The sequence below is a fragment of the Tasmannia lanceolata genome, unplaced genomic scaffold (assembly GCF_043159265.1).
Source record: "Tasmannia lanceolata isolate RefF3 unplaced genomic scaffold, GAP_Taslan_0.1 ptg000013l, whole genome shotgun sequence".
NCBI lineage: Eukaryota > Viridiplantae > Streptophyta > Magnoliopsida > Canellales > Winteraceae > Tasmannia > Tasmannia lanceolata.
Window position 1 is genome coordinate 24,577,148 of NW_027518690.1, and position 18,449 is coordinate 24,595,596.

Genomic DNA, 18,449 nt, shown 5'->3' on the forward strand with positions numbered 1-18,449 from the left:
ACAAATCTGTAGATCTAGAGCTCTATGCCAAGTAATTAGGAAACTTTGATTCAAGCAACTGATCCAGAACTCCAGATCCATGAGATTGCAAAATGATTCTTGCAACTTGAGGCTGAATCCTCCATTCAATTCATAAAGGTGTATGTGAGAATAGTTTTTCCGGATCTGGACATTTCAGCTCTGGAATTCAAGATCAGATTCAGAATTTCCAATAGCTACACTGAATTCCTCTCAAAATGGTGTAAGTATATGTATTTGCTCTGTTTGTGGCTAAAATCAAGCTATGTGATGGATCAACAGAAAACAGATCCTTCCATTCGTTTCCAATTCTAAATCCGAGAGTTGTAGATCTACTAACCTGGTGTAAAAAACACAGATAAAAATCCAGAGCTCGGAGAACCTTTAATTGCAAGAAACCTCCAAGTCCTTTTAGATCACAAAGAGTCTCACGAATTTGGCTTCAAATCTCAACGAATTGTCAGGTGATGTAGTTCCATCTGCTAATGTAATAGAATGAGGGGCACTAGAAGGGGCGGACTGGAAATGAGGTTAAAATTACCAGTCATGTGATGAGATATTCTTGAATTAATGAGCCTTGATCCAGAAGTAGATCCAGAAACAAAACAAGACGAACTACCTGGCTAGGCAAATGTGGCAGCGGGCTGCTTGCCTATATCACGTAGGCGGACAAGCTCCTCATATTCAACACAATTGCCAAGCATTAGAGTCTGTAGCGGCCGATGTAGTAAGTACAACAAGAGCAAGGGGGAACCATCATAAGCGACAACAGAAGAGGTAGTAGAGCGGTATGGGCGAATCTCTGGATGTAAATCATAACTTTAGTCAACACTGTGGCCCTCCATACGACAGTGGGTACCATATCGAGACCCACGACCATGAGCTCCCCCCTGAATCATGACCACAATCCATAACAACAACAGTTGGAAACCACAAGAATAATGCCAAGAAAAACTAATAGCAAACAACCTCCAATACATTATCAAACAAGAAAAACTATCAGCCCAATATCAATCCACGAACAATAGGAATGCCATAAAACACCAAGTCGCAAAGAACATCACCAAACAACCAATAATAATCAAGGACAGAACAAATGGCAACCAACCAACGACCACCAAGAACCAATACCATGATCACCAACAAGCATCAACCAATCCACAATCACCAACAATCACCAACAAATCCACAACCAATACCAACACTAACAATCACTAACAATAATCCTAACCACCCCAGAATCACAAAGAACCAACACCACTGTTGAGAGAAAGAATTAGAGAAGAAAAGTGAGTTAGAGAGATGATCTCCCCCTCACTAATATATTTATTAATAATGGAGAAGCATAATTACATCTATGCCCTCAGGCTTATTACATATATCCAACTATATCCAACACTCCCCCTCAAACTGGAATGTAGATATTGTACATTCCTAGCTTGCTACAAATATCATTCAACTTTGACTTAGGCAAGGGTTTCGTAAATATGTCAGCTAACTGGTCCACAGATCGAGTAAAAGAAACCTGTATCTCTCCTTTATAAATTTTCTGACGAATAAAGTGGCAATCCACCTCTATATACTTAGTTCTCTCATGGAAAACAGGATTGGTGGCTATGTAAATTGCAGCTTTATTATCACAATAAAGTTGCGCTGAAGAAGAACAAGGAAAACCAATCTCCGCCATGAGGGAACGTAACCAAAGGAGCTCCCCACTAGTATAGGACATAGCTCGATATTCTGCCTCAGCACTTCACTTCGAAACAACTTCTTGCTTTTTACTTTTCCAAGACATCAGATTGCCCCAACAAATGTACAGTAGCCAGTGGTTGATCTCCTATCTGCTGGAGATCCTGCCCAATCTGCATCACAATAGCCTTCTATTCTGACATGTCCATTTTTCTTGAACAATAGTCCTTTCCCTGGTGCTCCAGTGAGAAGTACGAGGAGTACTCATGAACTGACTGACTACTCCAACTGTATAGGAGATATCTGGGCGAGTAACTGTAAGATATATGAGCCTGCCAACTAGTCGTCTATATCTGCCAGGGTCTTCCAACAGATCTCCTTCCTCTGGAATAAGTTTCACACTAGGATCCATAGGCACATATATAGGCTTTACTCCAAGATTTCCTGTTTCTTCTAGTAGGTCTAACACATACTTTCTTTGTGACAGAGATATTCCTTGAGAAGAATAGGCCACCTCTATCCCTAGAAAGTATCTAAGTCGACCTAAATCTTTTGTAGCAAACTCTGTCTGTAAGAAACTCTTCAACCTTTGAATTCCTCCTGAGTTGTTTCCTGTAATAATGATGTCATCAACATACACAATCAGAAGGATGCATCCTGCAGAGGATTTATGACTGAATACTGAATGGTCTACTGCATACTGTCTAAGACCAAAGCGAATAACGGCCTCACTAAATCGACCAAACCATGCTCTTAGAGATTGTTTCAAGCCATATAAGGACTTCTTAAGGCGACAGCATACCCTGGAGGCCGCTCCATGTAAACCTCCTCTTGTAGATCGCCATGCAGAAAGGCATTCTTCACATCAAGTTGATGCAGAGGCCAACCATGATTAGCTGCTGCCATGGATAAGATGACACGAACTGAAGAATCTTGGCTACAGGGGAGAAAGTCTCATGATAGTCCACCCCAAAGGTCTGAGTGTACCCCTTAGCAACCAGACGAGCTTTCAACCTTGCCATCAGGTAAATACTTAATGGAGAAGACCCAACGACAACCAACTGGTCGAGTCCCAGCTGGAAGAGAAACAAGTTCCCATGTTTGGTTGGATCGAAGTGCCCCCATTTCCAGATCCATAGCAGCTCGCCAGCCAGGATGTTCAAGAGCCTCCTAACTCCTGTAATGATTTGGGTAACTCGACAGAGGACAAGGAAGAAACAAAGGCTTGAAAAGAAGGCGTTAGTCGATCATAAGAAACAAACTGAGAAATAGGATGGGCTGTAGAATGAGACCGAGTACGAGAAGCAATGGGAGAATAAAAAGTAATAGCAGATGATGGTAAAGAAGATACCTCAGTAGGCATGAGTGGGACCTCGACTGTAGCAGACGATGGAGGATGAGAAGGAGGTGGAGGCCTCGTCTGCTGCACCCGTCGCTGATATTCTTTTGTAACGGGTGGGCGAACCACTGGAACTGAAGAATAGGGTGCCGGTTCTGAGTGTGGCGGAGGCTGGAGTGGTACCTGGACAGGGTCAGCAAGCGAAGGAAGAAACAAGGGTACCTCATCCGGGATGGAACTAGGAGCAGGAGGAGTCGAAGGCCCAAAAAAAGGTTCTGATTCAAAGAATGTTACGTCGGCGGAGACAAACCATCGTCGTAAACGAGGACTATAACAGCGATAACCTTTCTGAATTCTAGAATAACCTAGAAAGACAACGCTCTGACCGAGGATCAAGTTTGTCTCTACTAGGTCCAAGAAGGTGAACGAAACAGACACACCCAAAGACGCGAGGGAGGAGAGAAAACGGCTCCTGTTGAGGATACAACAGACGAAAATGAGAGGAACCACGAATGACAGAAGATGGGAGACGATTTGCAAGAAAACATGACGTCAACACGGCCTCTCCCCAAAAAGATTTAGAGACTCGCATTTGAAACAAGAGCGTGCGAGTAACTTCAAGTAGGTATCTCAATTTTCTTTCGGTGACACCATTTTGTTGCGACGTATAGGCACACGAAGATTGATGAATAATTCCATGACCTGTAAGATAATCCTCAAAACCATGCAGAGAAGAGAAATATTCGCGAGCATTATCACTACGGAGACATTTGATATTGCAATTAAACTGGTTATTTATTTCAACATGAAATTTCTGAAAAGCACTGAAGACCTGGGAGCGGTCTTTCAACAAATAGATCCATGTCATACGTGAATAATCATCAATAAAAACAACGAAATACCTAAAACCATTATTGGACGCGACCCTAAAAGGCCCCCATACATCAGAATGAACTAAACTAAAAGGACTATCGACATGACTGAGGACTCGGAAAGGAAAGGACACCCGGTGATGCTTCCCAAGTTCACATGACTCGCACCGGAATGGAGAAATAGAAGATGGAACATAAGACGACTGCTGAAGGCGCTGAAGGGACGGATGACCAAGACGCCGGTGCCACTGAAAGGCATCGACGGAAGTATGCAGGACTGGAGGAGAACGATTGCAGTCAAGGCGGTAGGGACCATCCACCTCACGACCCGATTCAATCGTCTTCCCAGTCGAAAGATCCTGAAAAACACAATACGATGATAAAATGAGATGGAGCACTGAAGATTTTTCGTTAATTGGCTAACAGACAATAAGCTAAAAGGAGATTTTGGAACACATAAAACAGATGATAAAGAAATATTAGGTGAAGGACAAATTGTGCCAATACCAGTGATGGGAGAAGTGGACCCATCATCAAGAGTAATGGTCTGAGTTCCTGTCGGAATGGAATGAAAAGAAGCAAGCTGAGAAGAGTTACCAGTAATGTGATTGGAGGCTCCCGAGTCAATAATCCAGGACCCGGAGCTAGAAAGTAAGGTCGTGGATGAGCTACCGGCTGAGCAAACCCAGCAGTATGATGGGAGGCATTCTATCTGAACCGCTACAGCTCCTCATAATCTGATCTCGTGAATGTGAAAGGTTCATCAGCAGAAATAGAGACAGGCAAAGAGGTCACATTGTCAGACGGACCGGGCACAGTGAGATGAGTTGACCGGCCTGTGCGAAGCTCTGGATGTAGTGTGTAGCATGTCTCAATCTGGTGGCCATCCCTATGACAATGAGTATAATAAGGACGACCACGGCCAACACCAACACCGTCACGGCCACGGCCACGAGCCCGAGTAGAGTAGCCACCTCCTCTAGGTGGTCGAGACCCACCAGAACTGTCAGAAGAAACTAGAGCTGCACTCTCAGACGGAAGGCTGGGAGATAGATCATCAAGACACTGTTGTGCTCGTAAATAAGTCTCCCGTAAGGAGGGAATAGTGCCTGAGCCAAGGACCTGCTGACGGAAGGAAGCAAACTCAGGGCCTAAGCTCTCAAGATAGTGAACAACCCGGATCTGCTCACGCTGGCGGCGAAGAACATTGATATCAGACGTGAGGGGTAAGTAGATGTCAAGTTGCTGACATAAGGACAAAAACTGGCCATAATGTGTCGCCAGGGACAGATCACCATGATGAAGACGCATCCACTCGGAGTAAGTAGAGCAAATACGTCGGAGATTCTCAACCCCAGAGTAAGTGTCAGCGGTATGATCCCAAATCTCCTTCGCAGTGGGAAGGAGAATCATCGTGGATAAATGGCAGGCGTCATGCTCTGCCATAGAAGACTACGAATCAAGGCATCTTCCATTTCCCAACGGGTGAAGGACGGGTCCGTACGTGGAGGGGGGTCCTGACGAAGAAAACTGACCTTACCTCTCCCAAGGAGATAGGTCTCAATTGAAACTTTCCAAGGAAGATAGTTACTTCCATCAAACCTGGCAATATTCAACTGTGGGTATGAACCCTCCACAGGTGCCAAGGAAGGGGGAGACGATGAAGAAGGAACCGACGGTGTGGTAGAAGCATGAGTCTCAGTGATCATGCCAAGAGATGGATCAACGATGACAGGAGGATCCATCTAGACACAAAGATCAAGAAACAAAGAAACCACAACCAGGGTTCCAACGGGGAGACGTAGAGAAGATGAAGAAGAACTAACTAATCCACCGAGAAGGTCATAGAAAAAGCGCACAAGAAAAGACCAAGTGCATAGAGAGACCCATATAGAGACTAGGAAGATGCCGATAACGAAGTAAGAAGAGAGAAATCTAACACATCAAAGAAAGAGGGAAAGAAATAAGGCTTTTAGCAAAGAAATCCAAACACGGCTTGGGTTGTCGGGGGGGCGTGAGTGGGTTTGACGGGGGGGCAAAACACGGACTGCTTGGGTTTTCAGGGGGCGCGAGTGGGTTTGAGGGGGGGCAAAACGCGGACTGTTTGGGTTTTCAGGAGGGGCGCGAGTGTGTTTCAGGGGGGGCAAAACGCGGACTGTTTGGGTTTTCAGGGGGCGCGAGTGGGTTTGAGGGCGAGCAAAAAGATGAAATCTGTTTTGGATATGGGGAAGGTTAGGGCTAGGTTTAGGGCTTGGGAGAGATGAAGATGAGAATGAGGAAGGGGTTAGGGAGAGATGAAGAGGAGGATGAGGAAAGGGGTTAGGGTTGAGGAATGGAGAAGATGGAGGCTAAGGGGTTTCCCTAGGAATCAAAAACCCTAGGTCTCTGATACCATGTTGAGAGAAAGAATTAGAGAAGAAAAGTGAGTTAGAGAGATGATCTCCCCCTCACTAATATATTTATTAATAATGGAGAAGCATAATTACATCTATGCCCTCAGGCTTATTACATATATCCAACTATATCCAACAACCACTATCAACAATCATCAACAAATCCACCGCCAGCACCAACCACCGAGCACCACTAACAACCAAGCGTAGAAGCAACGAACCACCAACGAACCACTAAAACCATAAAATCAAATCACCAACAACGGATCAAAATAGATCCACCACGAGATCACCAAAGGAAGACCCAACAGATGATGTCATTACCAATACCGACTACAAACAAATCACCAACAACACAAGTAACGAGGCACAACCGATCACTACCAAAGCCAACAACAAAATTCTCTCAGACATTTCATCAAACAGTTGGCATGCACTTATATCCAATAAATCCACTACGGATAATCACCAATAAAGCCACTAATAATAATCATCCACAACCAACAACACAGTCATTACCACTGACAAATCGTCCAACACAAACATACAACCAAATCCACCAACAAATCACTGTTGAAGACACCAAGATGAGGTTTCGAGACAAATAAAGGGGCAAGGATGCCCCGAAAACATAGAAGAAAGGGAGTAGAACCCCCAACCAATGTCCCGGAATTAACGATGTAAAAAGAAAAATAGAAGAAACAAGTTTAGAACAGGAAGAAAATAGCATTTATGGATTGATTTGAGAAGAAAAGGAGATTTAGAGATTGATTTGAGAAGAACTTGACAAAATCGTGGGGTTTAAAATGGGGTTGGATGCTGCGAAAAACAAAAAAAATGGTTGGATTGTGTGATTGGAAGAAGCAAGTTAGGGGTAGGGTTGGCGTTGAGGCAGCAAGAGGTGCGATTGAGAAAAGGGGGTGCGAGTGGGTTAGGTGAGGGTTGAGGCAGCAAGGGGCGCGATTGAGAAGAGGGGGTGCGAGTGGGTTATGGTTAGGGTTGAGGCAGCAAGAGGTGCGAGGGGTGCGATTAAAGAGAATGGGTTCGGGTTAGGTTTCTTCAAGGATAAGAGGTTCGATCTTGCCTTGAAGCTTTTATTCCATGTTAGATGACTACATGGTGGAAGAGAAAGAGAGAGAAAATGAGAGAATGATAGGCATAGAAAGCGTGAGAGAGTTAAAGCCCTCTCCACATGAATATATATATATATATATATATATATATATATATATATATATATATATATATATATATATTACACTGACCAAAATACATTTAATGAGGTGCGTCTAACCGCAAGATCAAAACTCCAAATCCCCCACCCCTTATAAGGACTTCTATCGAAAGTTGGGGAGCCCTCCATTTAGACCAACCCATATAACTTAAGTTTAGAACAAAAGACCTAATTAACCCCGACCTAAGTTATAATAAAAAGTCATAATTACCCCCAATTAAAACAAAAGAAAGCTACTAGAGCAAGAGATAAAAGTTTCCAAATAAGGAATGAAACATGTGTGTGGTGATTGTGAGGTGTGGGCCCTTGATGATGTGGACATCCCCCACATCTAGGCCTTAGAATAATATTACACTAAAATAAAAGGTCCTAAATACAAATAAATGAAAGAAAAAAAATCAAATATTAGTATCTAAGCACAGTTCATGGCCGAATCACTTCATTATTATTGCAATGATAAAAATAGATGGAAATTTGTGAACACTAAGCTTGTTTGGAAGGCCTTTGATCAAATTGCCTACTTGGAGACAGAAGAAAAGAAATGAGGGACAAACTGTCGGAGGCGGATTGGTTCTGCTTGGCTTGTGCCTACTGGAACTTCAAATGGCGACGTTGCTGTCGATGGTGTAAGCAAAACCATCGTGATCTCCTGCCAGGAGTTTCTGCCCCATATCATCGAAGGGGGTCAAGGAATCGAAGTAAGGAGGCTAATCCGGAGACCCGGAGATTGGGGTTGTTCATCCTATCATTATCTCAATTTCAAATGGAGGAACAAATGCCGGAGGTGCCACTTGGTTAGGTTGGAGGGAACTAGCTATGGTAAGCAAAAGAAAAACCCGGGTGGCTTGTTGGATAATGCTAGTAGAGAAGCTGACCGATGGCATGACTCGGGGCAGATCTCCTCGTTGGTTGAAGGGGATGTCCCATCCATAACCATATCGAGTAAGGAGGTTGAAACGAGACTGGATACTCTTAAAAGTTGTCTCATCGGGAGGAAGCAGAACGCGTCTGGATCCCTTGATGACCTATGGCAGTGGGCGAAGAGATCCTGGAACATTCCCTCTCTTCCCTGTCATTGTGAGTTATCAAAGAATGAAGTTTTGTTTATGTTCGAATCAGATGAGGAGGCTGCCATGATGCTGGCGAAAGGATCAGAGGCATGGGACAGTCATTTGACTTCTCTCTCCACCTGGACCACAGAGTATGCCCAAGGTGTGGAGGCGCTTTGGGTTAATCTTTACGGCATCCCCCTTCATGTTTGGGCCCTATCGACAGTCGAAGCATTAGGTAATTTACTATGTTGAGTTTTGAAAGTGAAAATGGAAGGGGACCATAGTAGCTGTATGGCATTTGTATCCGTTAAAATTCTTGCTCCGTGGTGGAAACCTCATCCACCCCTCATTTATATTCGAGTATTGGATCAAAGCATGGTTTTAAATTTCGATTGGAATCCGAAATTTCGGATTTCGGTGGGGACCGAAATCGAAATTTACCGAAATTTCATTTTTCGCCGTTGACCAAATCGGATTTCGGTACGAAATTTCGATTAAATGCCATTGTTTATTTAAAAAAAAAGCGTCACAAAATTTCGGCCGACATTTCAGAATTTCGGTCCGAAATTCGAACCAAATTACCAAATTTTGGACCGAAATTTTGGTTTTCGGGGGGTGGGGGGTCCGAAACGGTTACCGAAACCAAAATTTTAAGCCATGGATCAAAGTTACACGGTGGGAGTTGCAATTCAGAACAACCAGAGATCGGAGCAGCTGCCGGCGGAGCGGGGGTCGCTGCTTTGTCTCTCGAAAATTCAGGGTAAGGAGATCGTTGACCCAATGGGGCCCTCGAATTCAAATTTGAATCTTATAAAGGCGCTAGGTCATATGCAGGGTACGGTGTCTACCTCCTTTCTGTCCCTCCCTCTGAATGAACTCAGGGTCTCGGAAGTCTCAAACCTCCCTAGTCTAGTTTCTCCCATTCCCATGCTATCAGAGCCTACTAAGTACTAAGAGAGAGCCCTATAGGAAGAGGTATCGTCATAAATTTCCTCCTAGGTTTGTCAGATCCCTGTGCCAAAAGATATGGCAGAGTAGATTTTTGAAGACAAGGGTAGATCTTGAAACCTTTTGGCCAATGATCTCTCGCTTACCGATCTCGGGAACCCTGAAAATGAACTAGGCAACCTAAGAGGGGGGGGGTGAATTAGGATTTTTTTAAAGGAAAATAGTTATTTTGAAACTCTTGCTTTAAATAATTTTTCTTTTAAAGCTATCTAACAAGTGCTATTAAGAAATAGAGGTTTAAGATATTACCAATGAAGTCACAAGATAGAGTATTGGAGAGTAGAAAGCACACCAAATGAACACCAAGATTTATAGTGGTTCGGTCTACTCAAAAGACCTACTTCACTATTCTTGAGGTTGCACTATGGGATTTCCACTATCCGAAGAGCACACAACGCCCGACTTCGAGGCTCCTTACTAGTACCGAGTCTTTAAACTCAACAAGGGCAACCCTTCTCTTACAGTTGTAGAAAGAAAGTAAATGCTCTTATGCCTCTTCATTAGGCAAGTACAAATGTAATAGCACAATATTCACTCTTGCTTCACCCAAAAATGTAAACCCTAAAGATTCTCTCTTGGAGGATTGAAAGTAATGGCAACTAGAGAGGAATTAATGAAGATAAATCTCACAATGAATATCAAGATTAGAGTAGGTGAGAGTTGAATACTTGAAAGAAGGTAGATAGGGTTTTTAGAGTGCAAGAGTAGTAGTTAGGGTTTTCCAAAAGGTGATTTTATATCAAGAAACACAAAACCCTAATTTTTTGTATTCAAACACGTCGCAGATGAAGTCATAGACGTCCGCCGGAACTAGCCGTTTTAAATTCCAGACGTGCGCCAAAGTCCGTCAATTGATGTCCGCCATATCCCGGATGACCGCAATTATCTCGGTTAAAAAATCTCATGTTCAGACGGACGTCCGCCATAATCCCGGACGACCCCATTCTTCTCTTTTATTTCATTCGAAATTCAAAAGTTCAGACGGACGTCCGCAAACTTCCCGGACGACCGTATTTTCCTCGATTATATTTTTTGAGGTGCAGCGGATGTCCACAAAAATCCCGGACGTCCGTAATTCCTCTGAACACTTAATTATGCATTTCTTCGAGGAAATTCATTACGGACTTGGGTCTATTAGGGGGAATGTGATTCCTAGAAACTTCTAAGTTCATTTTAAACCTCCTAAAGTGCCAAAAACACAATCAACCAAGAATATACCAATTAAGCTTCATGAGAGCAACTTCTCTTCTAGGCTTCCTGAGTCGTCAATCTTCCTCTTCTCGGCTTCATTTGACCTTCATGATGTGTGCATCAAGTTTCCATAGGTCACTTGTGATGTCCATGTCGTCTTGCTTGCTTTCAATATATTAACCCAGTTCATCTCATATGCAAACAACTGAACATACCCAATCAATATGGGTTTGATTACAATAAAAACATTGGTGATCGATAGCCTTTCGGCTTACAATCTCCCCCTTTTTGATTGATGGCAAAACTCAGATTGAATGCGAGGTAGGAGCTAGAGTAATGACATATAATGCTTGCTCCCCCTCAACAGAAGCTCCCCCTTAATAATAGCAGCAGGTAGATTGGGAGTTGCTTCGAGTCTAGCAACCGGGGCAAAGGTTTCATCATAATCGATACCCTTTTCTTGGTTGTAGCCTTGAGCAACAAGTCTTGCTTTGTTCCTTGAGATATTTCCATGTTCATCAAGTTTATTTCTATACACCCATCTAGTGCCGATGACGGATTGATTGTTAGGCCAAGGAACCAACTTCCAAACTTTGTTTCTTTCGAATTGGTTGAGTTCCTCTTGCATAGCAATCATCCAAATTTCATCTTGTTCGGCCTCGGTGATGCTTTTAGGTTCAATATGTGATATAAAAGCAAATTCTCCACATATAGTTCTATATTGTGCTCTAGTTTTGATTCCTTGAGAGGGATCACCTAATATTTGTGAATTAGGATGACTTTTCATAATTCTTTTTCCCTTGTTAATCAAGATTTATTCTTCCTCTTCTTCTTCAATTACTTCTTCATTTTTAAGATTAACTTCCTCTAGTTTCTTTGTTATATCTTTAGTTTCATTGTTCTCTAGAGATTTTTGAGGATCTTCTTCATCATCATTAACCATTGATTTAGAGTCTTGAGATTTATCAAATTTTACATGAATAGCTTCTTCAACGATCAAGGTTCTTTTGTTGTAAACTCTATATGCTTTACTTCGGTTAGAATATTTAAGAAAAATCCCATCATCTGACTTTGGGTTGAATTTATGAAGATTGTCCTTGATATTTAGAATATAGCATTTACAACCAAAGACTTTGAAGTGACTTATGTTAGGTTTTCTTCCTTTCCAAAGCTCATATGGAGTCTTAAGAGTTTTTGGTCTTATGAGTACTCTGTTAATGACATAGCATGCCGTGTTAACGGCTTCGGCCCAAAAGTTTCTAGGGGTGCTATAATAATTTAACATAGTTCTTGCCATCTCTTGAAGCACTCTATTTTTCCTCTCCACTACACCATTTTGTTGAGGAGTTCTAGGTGTAGAGAAGTTATGATCAATTCCATTTTTAGAGCAATAGTTATCAAAATCAATGTTTTCAAATTCGGTTCCATGATCACTTCTTATAGATGTTATGGAAGTTCCTTTTTCATTTTGAACCTTATTGCACAATTTGAAAAACATTTGAAAAGTTTCATCTTTACTTCTAAAAAACATAACCCATGTATATCTATAGAAATCATCAACAACAACATACACATATCTCTTCCCACCATTGCTACAAGTTTTCATAGGACCAAAAAGATACATATGAACAAGTTGTAGAGGTCTAGTGGTAGACCTAACACTTTTGGGTTTAAAAGAGTCTTTGGCTTGTTTTCCTTTTTGACAAGCTCTACAAACATGATCATTTGTGTAGTTGAGCTTAGGCAAACCATTGACTATTTCTTTATTGCAAAGTTTAGACAATAATTCCATATGTGCATGTCCTAGTCTTTTATGCCAAGTCCATGAGTTATTATCAATAGGAGAGAGAATTTGACATTTTGTGTTCTGAGTTCTTCTAGTGCAAGAGTGTAAACCTTATCATTTCTTGTGGCAATGAAACTAACTGTGTTACTGTGTGTGCCTTTGACAATGCATTGATCATTTCTAACTATGTTACTGTGTGGCAATGAAACTAACAGCATCAACCCAATAGGTCTTAGGGACCCGCATCTGAAAGAGTAGTGTCCGGGCCCCATCTAACAAGGAGCGAAGCTTCCTCTCTGCCACTCCATTCTGCCGAGAGGTATGAGCACATGAGGACTGATGAAGAATGCCTCGCGAAGAAAGGAATTCCTGAAAACCATTTGAGTAAGAGAAATATTCCTTTGCATTGTCAGTGCGAAGACATTGGATAACACATGAGAATTGATTACTAACTTCAGCATAGAAATCACGAAACACAGAAAAAACTTCAGAACGATCTTTTATTAAATAAGACCATGTCATAGGTGAATAGTCATCAATAAAGGCCACAAAATAGCGAAATCCAAATAAAGAGGTAGTCCTCCCAGGACCCCATACATCAGAATGAACAAGAGCAAAAGGGTGTGAAGCCCGACTAACAGTCCTAGAGGGAAATTGCACACAATGATGCTTCCCAAGTTCGCAGCCTCACACTGAAAAGACCTAACAGATGAAGAAGAAACGAAGGAAATCATGTGGAAACGCTCCATAGACGGGTGACCTAGACGGCAGTGCCACTGATATGCATCAACCGAGCCATGTAGAATCGGATGGGACGGAGTGCAGTTGAGACGATAAAGGCATCCACCTCACGGCCCGAGCCAATCGTCCTCCCTGTCGAGAGATCCTGAAAAAGACAATATGAAGGAAAAAATGAGATGGAACAATGAAGATGCTTTGTGAATTGACTAACAGAAAGTAAACTGAAAGGTGACTTGGGGACACAGAGCACAGATGATAATGTAATGCCTGGTGAAGGGGAACAACTGCCAACACTAGTGATAGGAGAGGTACTCCCATCAGCAAGAGTAATAGAACGTGAAACAACATGATGACAATCATGTAAGGATGACTGGGTACCTGTCATGTGATGAGATGCTCCCAAATCAATAATCCAGGAGCTAGAACTAGAGAGGAACGAAGCAGGAGAACTACCTGGCTGAACAAGACCAGCAGTAGGAGGGCGGCTGGCAGATCTGAAACGCTGTAACTCATTATAGTCGGCACGAGAGACGACCATCTGATCGGTTGGAGTAGCCAGTGGTGTCTGTTAGGGGCTGTCAATAGGAGCAGGTGAATCTGGAAGGGCAAGATGTGCAGTATGGCCCTGACGAGGATCTGGAGTGTGACGCAGCTCAGGATGGAGATCAAAGCATATCTCGTGATAGTGACCCTCACGCCTACAATGAGTACAATAGGGCCGAGCTCAACCTCCACGGCCACCGTCTCGGCCGCCGCCACGTCCGCCTCGGCTAGTATCACGACCATGGCCTCGACCAAAAGTGCCTTCTCCTCGGGAAGGGCGGTCAGCGGCTCCATAAGCAGCAGTAGTCGAGACATCCACGGGAGTAGGAACAGTAATGCCAAGTGCACACTGCTGAGCTCGTAAAAATACCTCCTGAAGAGTGGGTACAGTACCAGACCCAAGGATGTGTTGTCGAAGATGAGTGAACTCTGGTCCAAGACCCTCAAGGAAATGAACAACACGGAGCTGATCCCGCTGTCCGGCTGCCGTGGTAAGATCAGTGGTGAGAGGCATAAGAACATCCAGCTGCTGGCAATAGGAGACAAACTGTCTGTAGTAATCATGAATTGTAGAATCACCGCGCCTGTGACCCATCCAGTGCGAGTAAGTGTCGCAGAGACGGGAGACATTCCCCTCACCAGAATATAATGCCGCAGTGTACTCCCATACCTTTTTGGCAGTAGGGAGATCCATCATGGTGCTAGCAATGGCAGGGGTCATACTCTGCAATAGAAGTGTACGAACAAGGGCATCATCTACATCCCAATCATCAAAGGTAGGGTCAGTCTCAGGAGGGGGATCACGACGAATAATAGAAATCTTTCGTCGGGCCTTCAGATATGTCTCTACAGCAATCTTCCAAGTCAAATAGTTGGATCCATCAAGACGGGAAGTGGTAATCGGTGGAATGACGCATCCACCGAAGACAGACGACGACGCAGCCTGACGCGGCTGGGAACTAGTAGCCATAGCCGGAGTACGAATAGTAGGGTCCTCAATACTAGGGGTATCTTCATAAGAGACCGGGAAGAAGACTGAAGAGGACCAACAACGAGCAAGTAGAGACAAGGATGAAGACTATAAGCAAGCTAATACACCGCGGCTTCGTGAGGACAACATATGCATAAGGGAGGCATGAGACAGCCTCACGACATAAAGACAAAACTGAGGCGATTCCGAGCCACAAACATCGCAATGATGTAAGTACAAATCCAGAACAACACCATGAAGATAATGATCAAGCCGAACAAGAAAATCTAGGGCATAGCTATGATCCAAAAGAGGAAGAAGAGATTATGATGGATCAGATTAGGCCAAGGAAGAGTGGGGAAAAGAGGGTACTCTAGCAAGAACGATAGCGATGTACTGTAGCAGTACTGTAGTGGGTACTGTAGCAAAGAATGGAGGGGTTATGGTTAGGGTTAGGGATGGAGAAGATGGAGGTGGAGGTTAAGGTTAGGGTTATCTTTCCCAAGATGGAGGTTAAGGTTAAGGTTACCTTCTTTTTCTTTTAATTCAATGCCATTTCACTTGTTGAAAGAAAAAATGGGTCTAATATTTGGAACTTACCCACCATTAATATAATTCAGGATTGAAGGAGGTTGTATGCACACTTTTTCCTTGGAAATCTTTCTATTTAGCAAGTAGCCAAGTAGGTGTTGCGCTCTCCAACACACACATCACATATTTATGCACTCATACTACACTTTTTTAGGGTTGTAAAATCATGAAATCTTGCCATGTTTAGGAGTTTCAAAATCAAACATTAGTATTTCTTTAAGATAGTTTTTCGAGGAGGCAGCTACCTAGATAATCCTTCAGTTATCAATTAGCTTAAATGTCTACTTCGCCATTTTCTTTTTCATACTTGGGATTAGCAATGAGTTACTCTATTTTTATTTCTTTGCAGATTTTACCAATGAAAGAATCTCATATTAGCTGCACTTTTGAAGCATCATCTTGCTGTTTTAGTCATTTAGACCAAGTCTCACCTCTTCTTTTTTATTTTGGATTTATAGTGTTAGCCCCAATCAGGAGAGAACGCCTACTGAAAACAAGCTTTCAAAAGAAGAGAAGGAAACTCTTCAGGTAAAAAGGTTCAGAAATTGTTACAGTACTTCACATATCCTATTGTTTTTGTTTTTGAATTTTGAAATTGCATTTGAACTGTGTAATTGATGGTCATGCATACTTACTGTTATAATCTTCCCTTAGCAAGTGGGAAAATGAGATGGAAGAAAAATGGAACAAAAAGTGTGAGAATTGTACATTCACTCTCCTTTTTTTCTTTTATTAATGCTTTCCACTATAATTACAAGAATTATTATAATGCCCCCAATTACATAGCTAAAGAGAGTAAAATTGCAAGAGAAGTCCTGGAGTAAAATAATAATTTTTTTTTTCAATCATGCAACCCTGCCCCCGAGGTAGTGTATAGATATCCATCATGCCTAGCTTCAAAAATAGATCTACAGTCTTCCTTCACTTAGCAAGGTTTTAAATGTCGGTTTCGGCCACCACCGAAACCGAAATATTTCGGTTTCGGTGGAAATTTGGGCTGAAATCATGTAAAAATTTGACAAAAATTTCGGTTTTCTTAAAATTTCCACCGAAGAGCACCAAATTTTGTTGGAAATCTTTACATTTCGGTGGAAATCTTTTACATTTCGGTAGAAATTTTGTAAATAAGGGTGAAAACAAAATTTCGGTTGAAATTTGGGCCGAAATTTTGGGGAAATCATTTAAAAATCCGATTCAATGTAATTTTGGTTTTGGCCCAAACGGAAATTGAAATATTTCGGCCGAAATTTCGGATTTCAGCCGAAATTTAAAACTATGCACTTACTTCCTTTGTGAAGATGTCTGCGAGTTGATCTTTAGAGTTCACATAGGTTTCGATTTTCCAGTAACCTCACTGGCAAAGTGAAAATCTATTTTGATGTGCTTTTCTCTCTTGAAATTCTGCATTGGAGACGGTGGATGATTGCAAAATTGTTGCAGTACAATTTCATAGGATGATGAACCGGATTTTCTATATCTGTCAAAATAGCCTTTAACCAAACCGTTTCCCATGTTGCGTGAGTAGATCTTTGTATCCTACGTCAACACTCAGTTGCACCACCATATGTTTCTCTCTTCTAAGCAACTATTTTACCTCTAACCATAATGTGATGCCTAGAGGTAGATTTTAGATTCGATTCGAAACCTATACAATCTGAATCAAAATATGCTTTTACTTTTAAATATATACTCTGGAGATATCTTTTCCAAGAGAAGACTTAAGGTACCTTAAAATTTGATACACGACTTCCAGATGAGAATCCTTTAGTCACTACATAACTATGTGGTATATCAGCTAAATCAGAATTGAACCGTAGTGGATATGGCTTCCGCATATACTATCACCGTTAGGGAGCCATGCGCTTGCTAATATACTCACTTGTCAATATGTGCAGTTTGTTCTAGTCATCATGCTTATATTTTCATAGCAAAATTTCTTTAAGTACCTTCAAGAAAGTTGTATAGATTCATATGATTATCTGGTTTTCTCCAGAATAGGCTTCAAGAATATGAGGCAACACTTAGCGTCTCACCAAAAGATCCAAGTGCTCTTGAAGTGAGTGATTTTGTTCGTTATACCTCATAATTTATTCTACTCTTTCCTTTTTATAATTTTGTATTTGACGTTTCACTTGAATATCATATGTAACAAATGAGAGATAATATTTTTTATTTGGGTAGTATGGTAATTTCTTCTGTTATTTTCCATATATTTGTATGGTATGTATTCAGATAGATTTGATGTGTTTGAAAATTGTCATATGATTGCCCTAGCTTGCACAAATGCATGCATATGCTTGATAAGAGTGACCATGCGAGGGTTTGGACCTCAGTAGTATGTTACAGGAAGATAATGTTGTTAGATTAACTAATGAAATAAAATGAAAGTATTAAAAAGCATTAAAAAATGAAAGTATTAAAATTACTGTTATACATATTCCACGGCCTCAAGATAGAATAAAGTAACTCTGAAACTCAAATTGGGATAAGGGATTCAATTATTTGGCCATTAATAATTCATCTAACCATGTTAATAGTAGCCTTGATGAACTACTACACTACATTGATTGCTAAAAAGTTAAGCAGAATGACTCATATTAAGCATTTCTATGAAATGGTAATTGTGGGATGACTACTGAACATCAGATAGTTGGTAAAGCGCAGGTACTTGAATTATTCCTCATTAGTTTGGGTAAAATGTATAGGAAATAACTAGATAAGAAATTTGGAGACAAATGCAAGAACAGTAATGCATTTTAATCTTGTTTCTTCAAGTTACAAGATATTAGGAAAAAGTGACTCCAATAGACCCCCATTGTAAAATTTATTTCCACTTTCAGTAAGTGAAACTTGCTAATGGTCACTAGGAAACTTCTGAACTGTTGAGAGAGAGAGATTAGAGAGGAGAATGGGAGAAAAGAAAGAGTGAGTTGGAGATTAACCCCCCCCCCCCCCCCCCCCCCCCCCCTCACTTAAGTATTTATATAAAAGTTGAAAGAGTACAAGGACCAAAGTTGTCCTT

At 41.7% G+C, this 18,449-nt stretch overlaps 1 protein-coding gene across 1 annotated transcript in view; it reads left to right on the plus strand.

Moving 5' to 3' along the window:
- The window catches only part of LOC143889966 (Tetratricopeptide repeat (TPR)-like superfamily protein), a 115,959-nt gene that overhangs the window by 51,918 nt on the left and 45,592 nt on the right, over positions 1-18,449 (plus strand). Inside the window, exons 8-9 of the mRNA XM_077394403.1 lie at positions 15,886-15,955; positions 17,421-17,483. Of these exons, the coding sequence (XP_077250518.1) occupies positions 15,886-15,955; positions 17,421-17,483 (133 nt within the window). The remainder of the gene's footprint in view (positions 1-15,885; positions 15,956-17,420; positions 17,484-18,449) is intronic.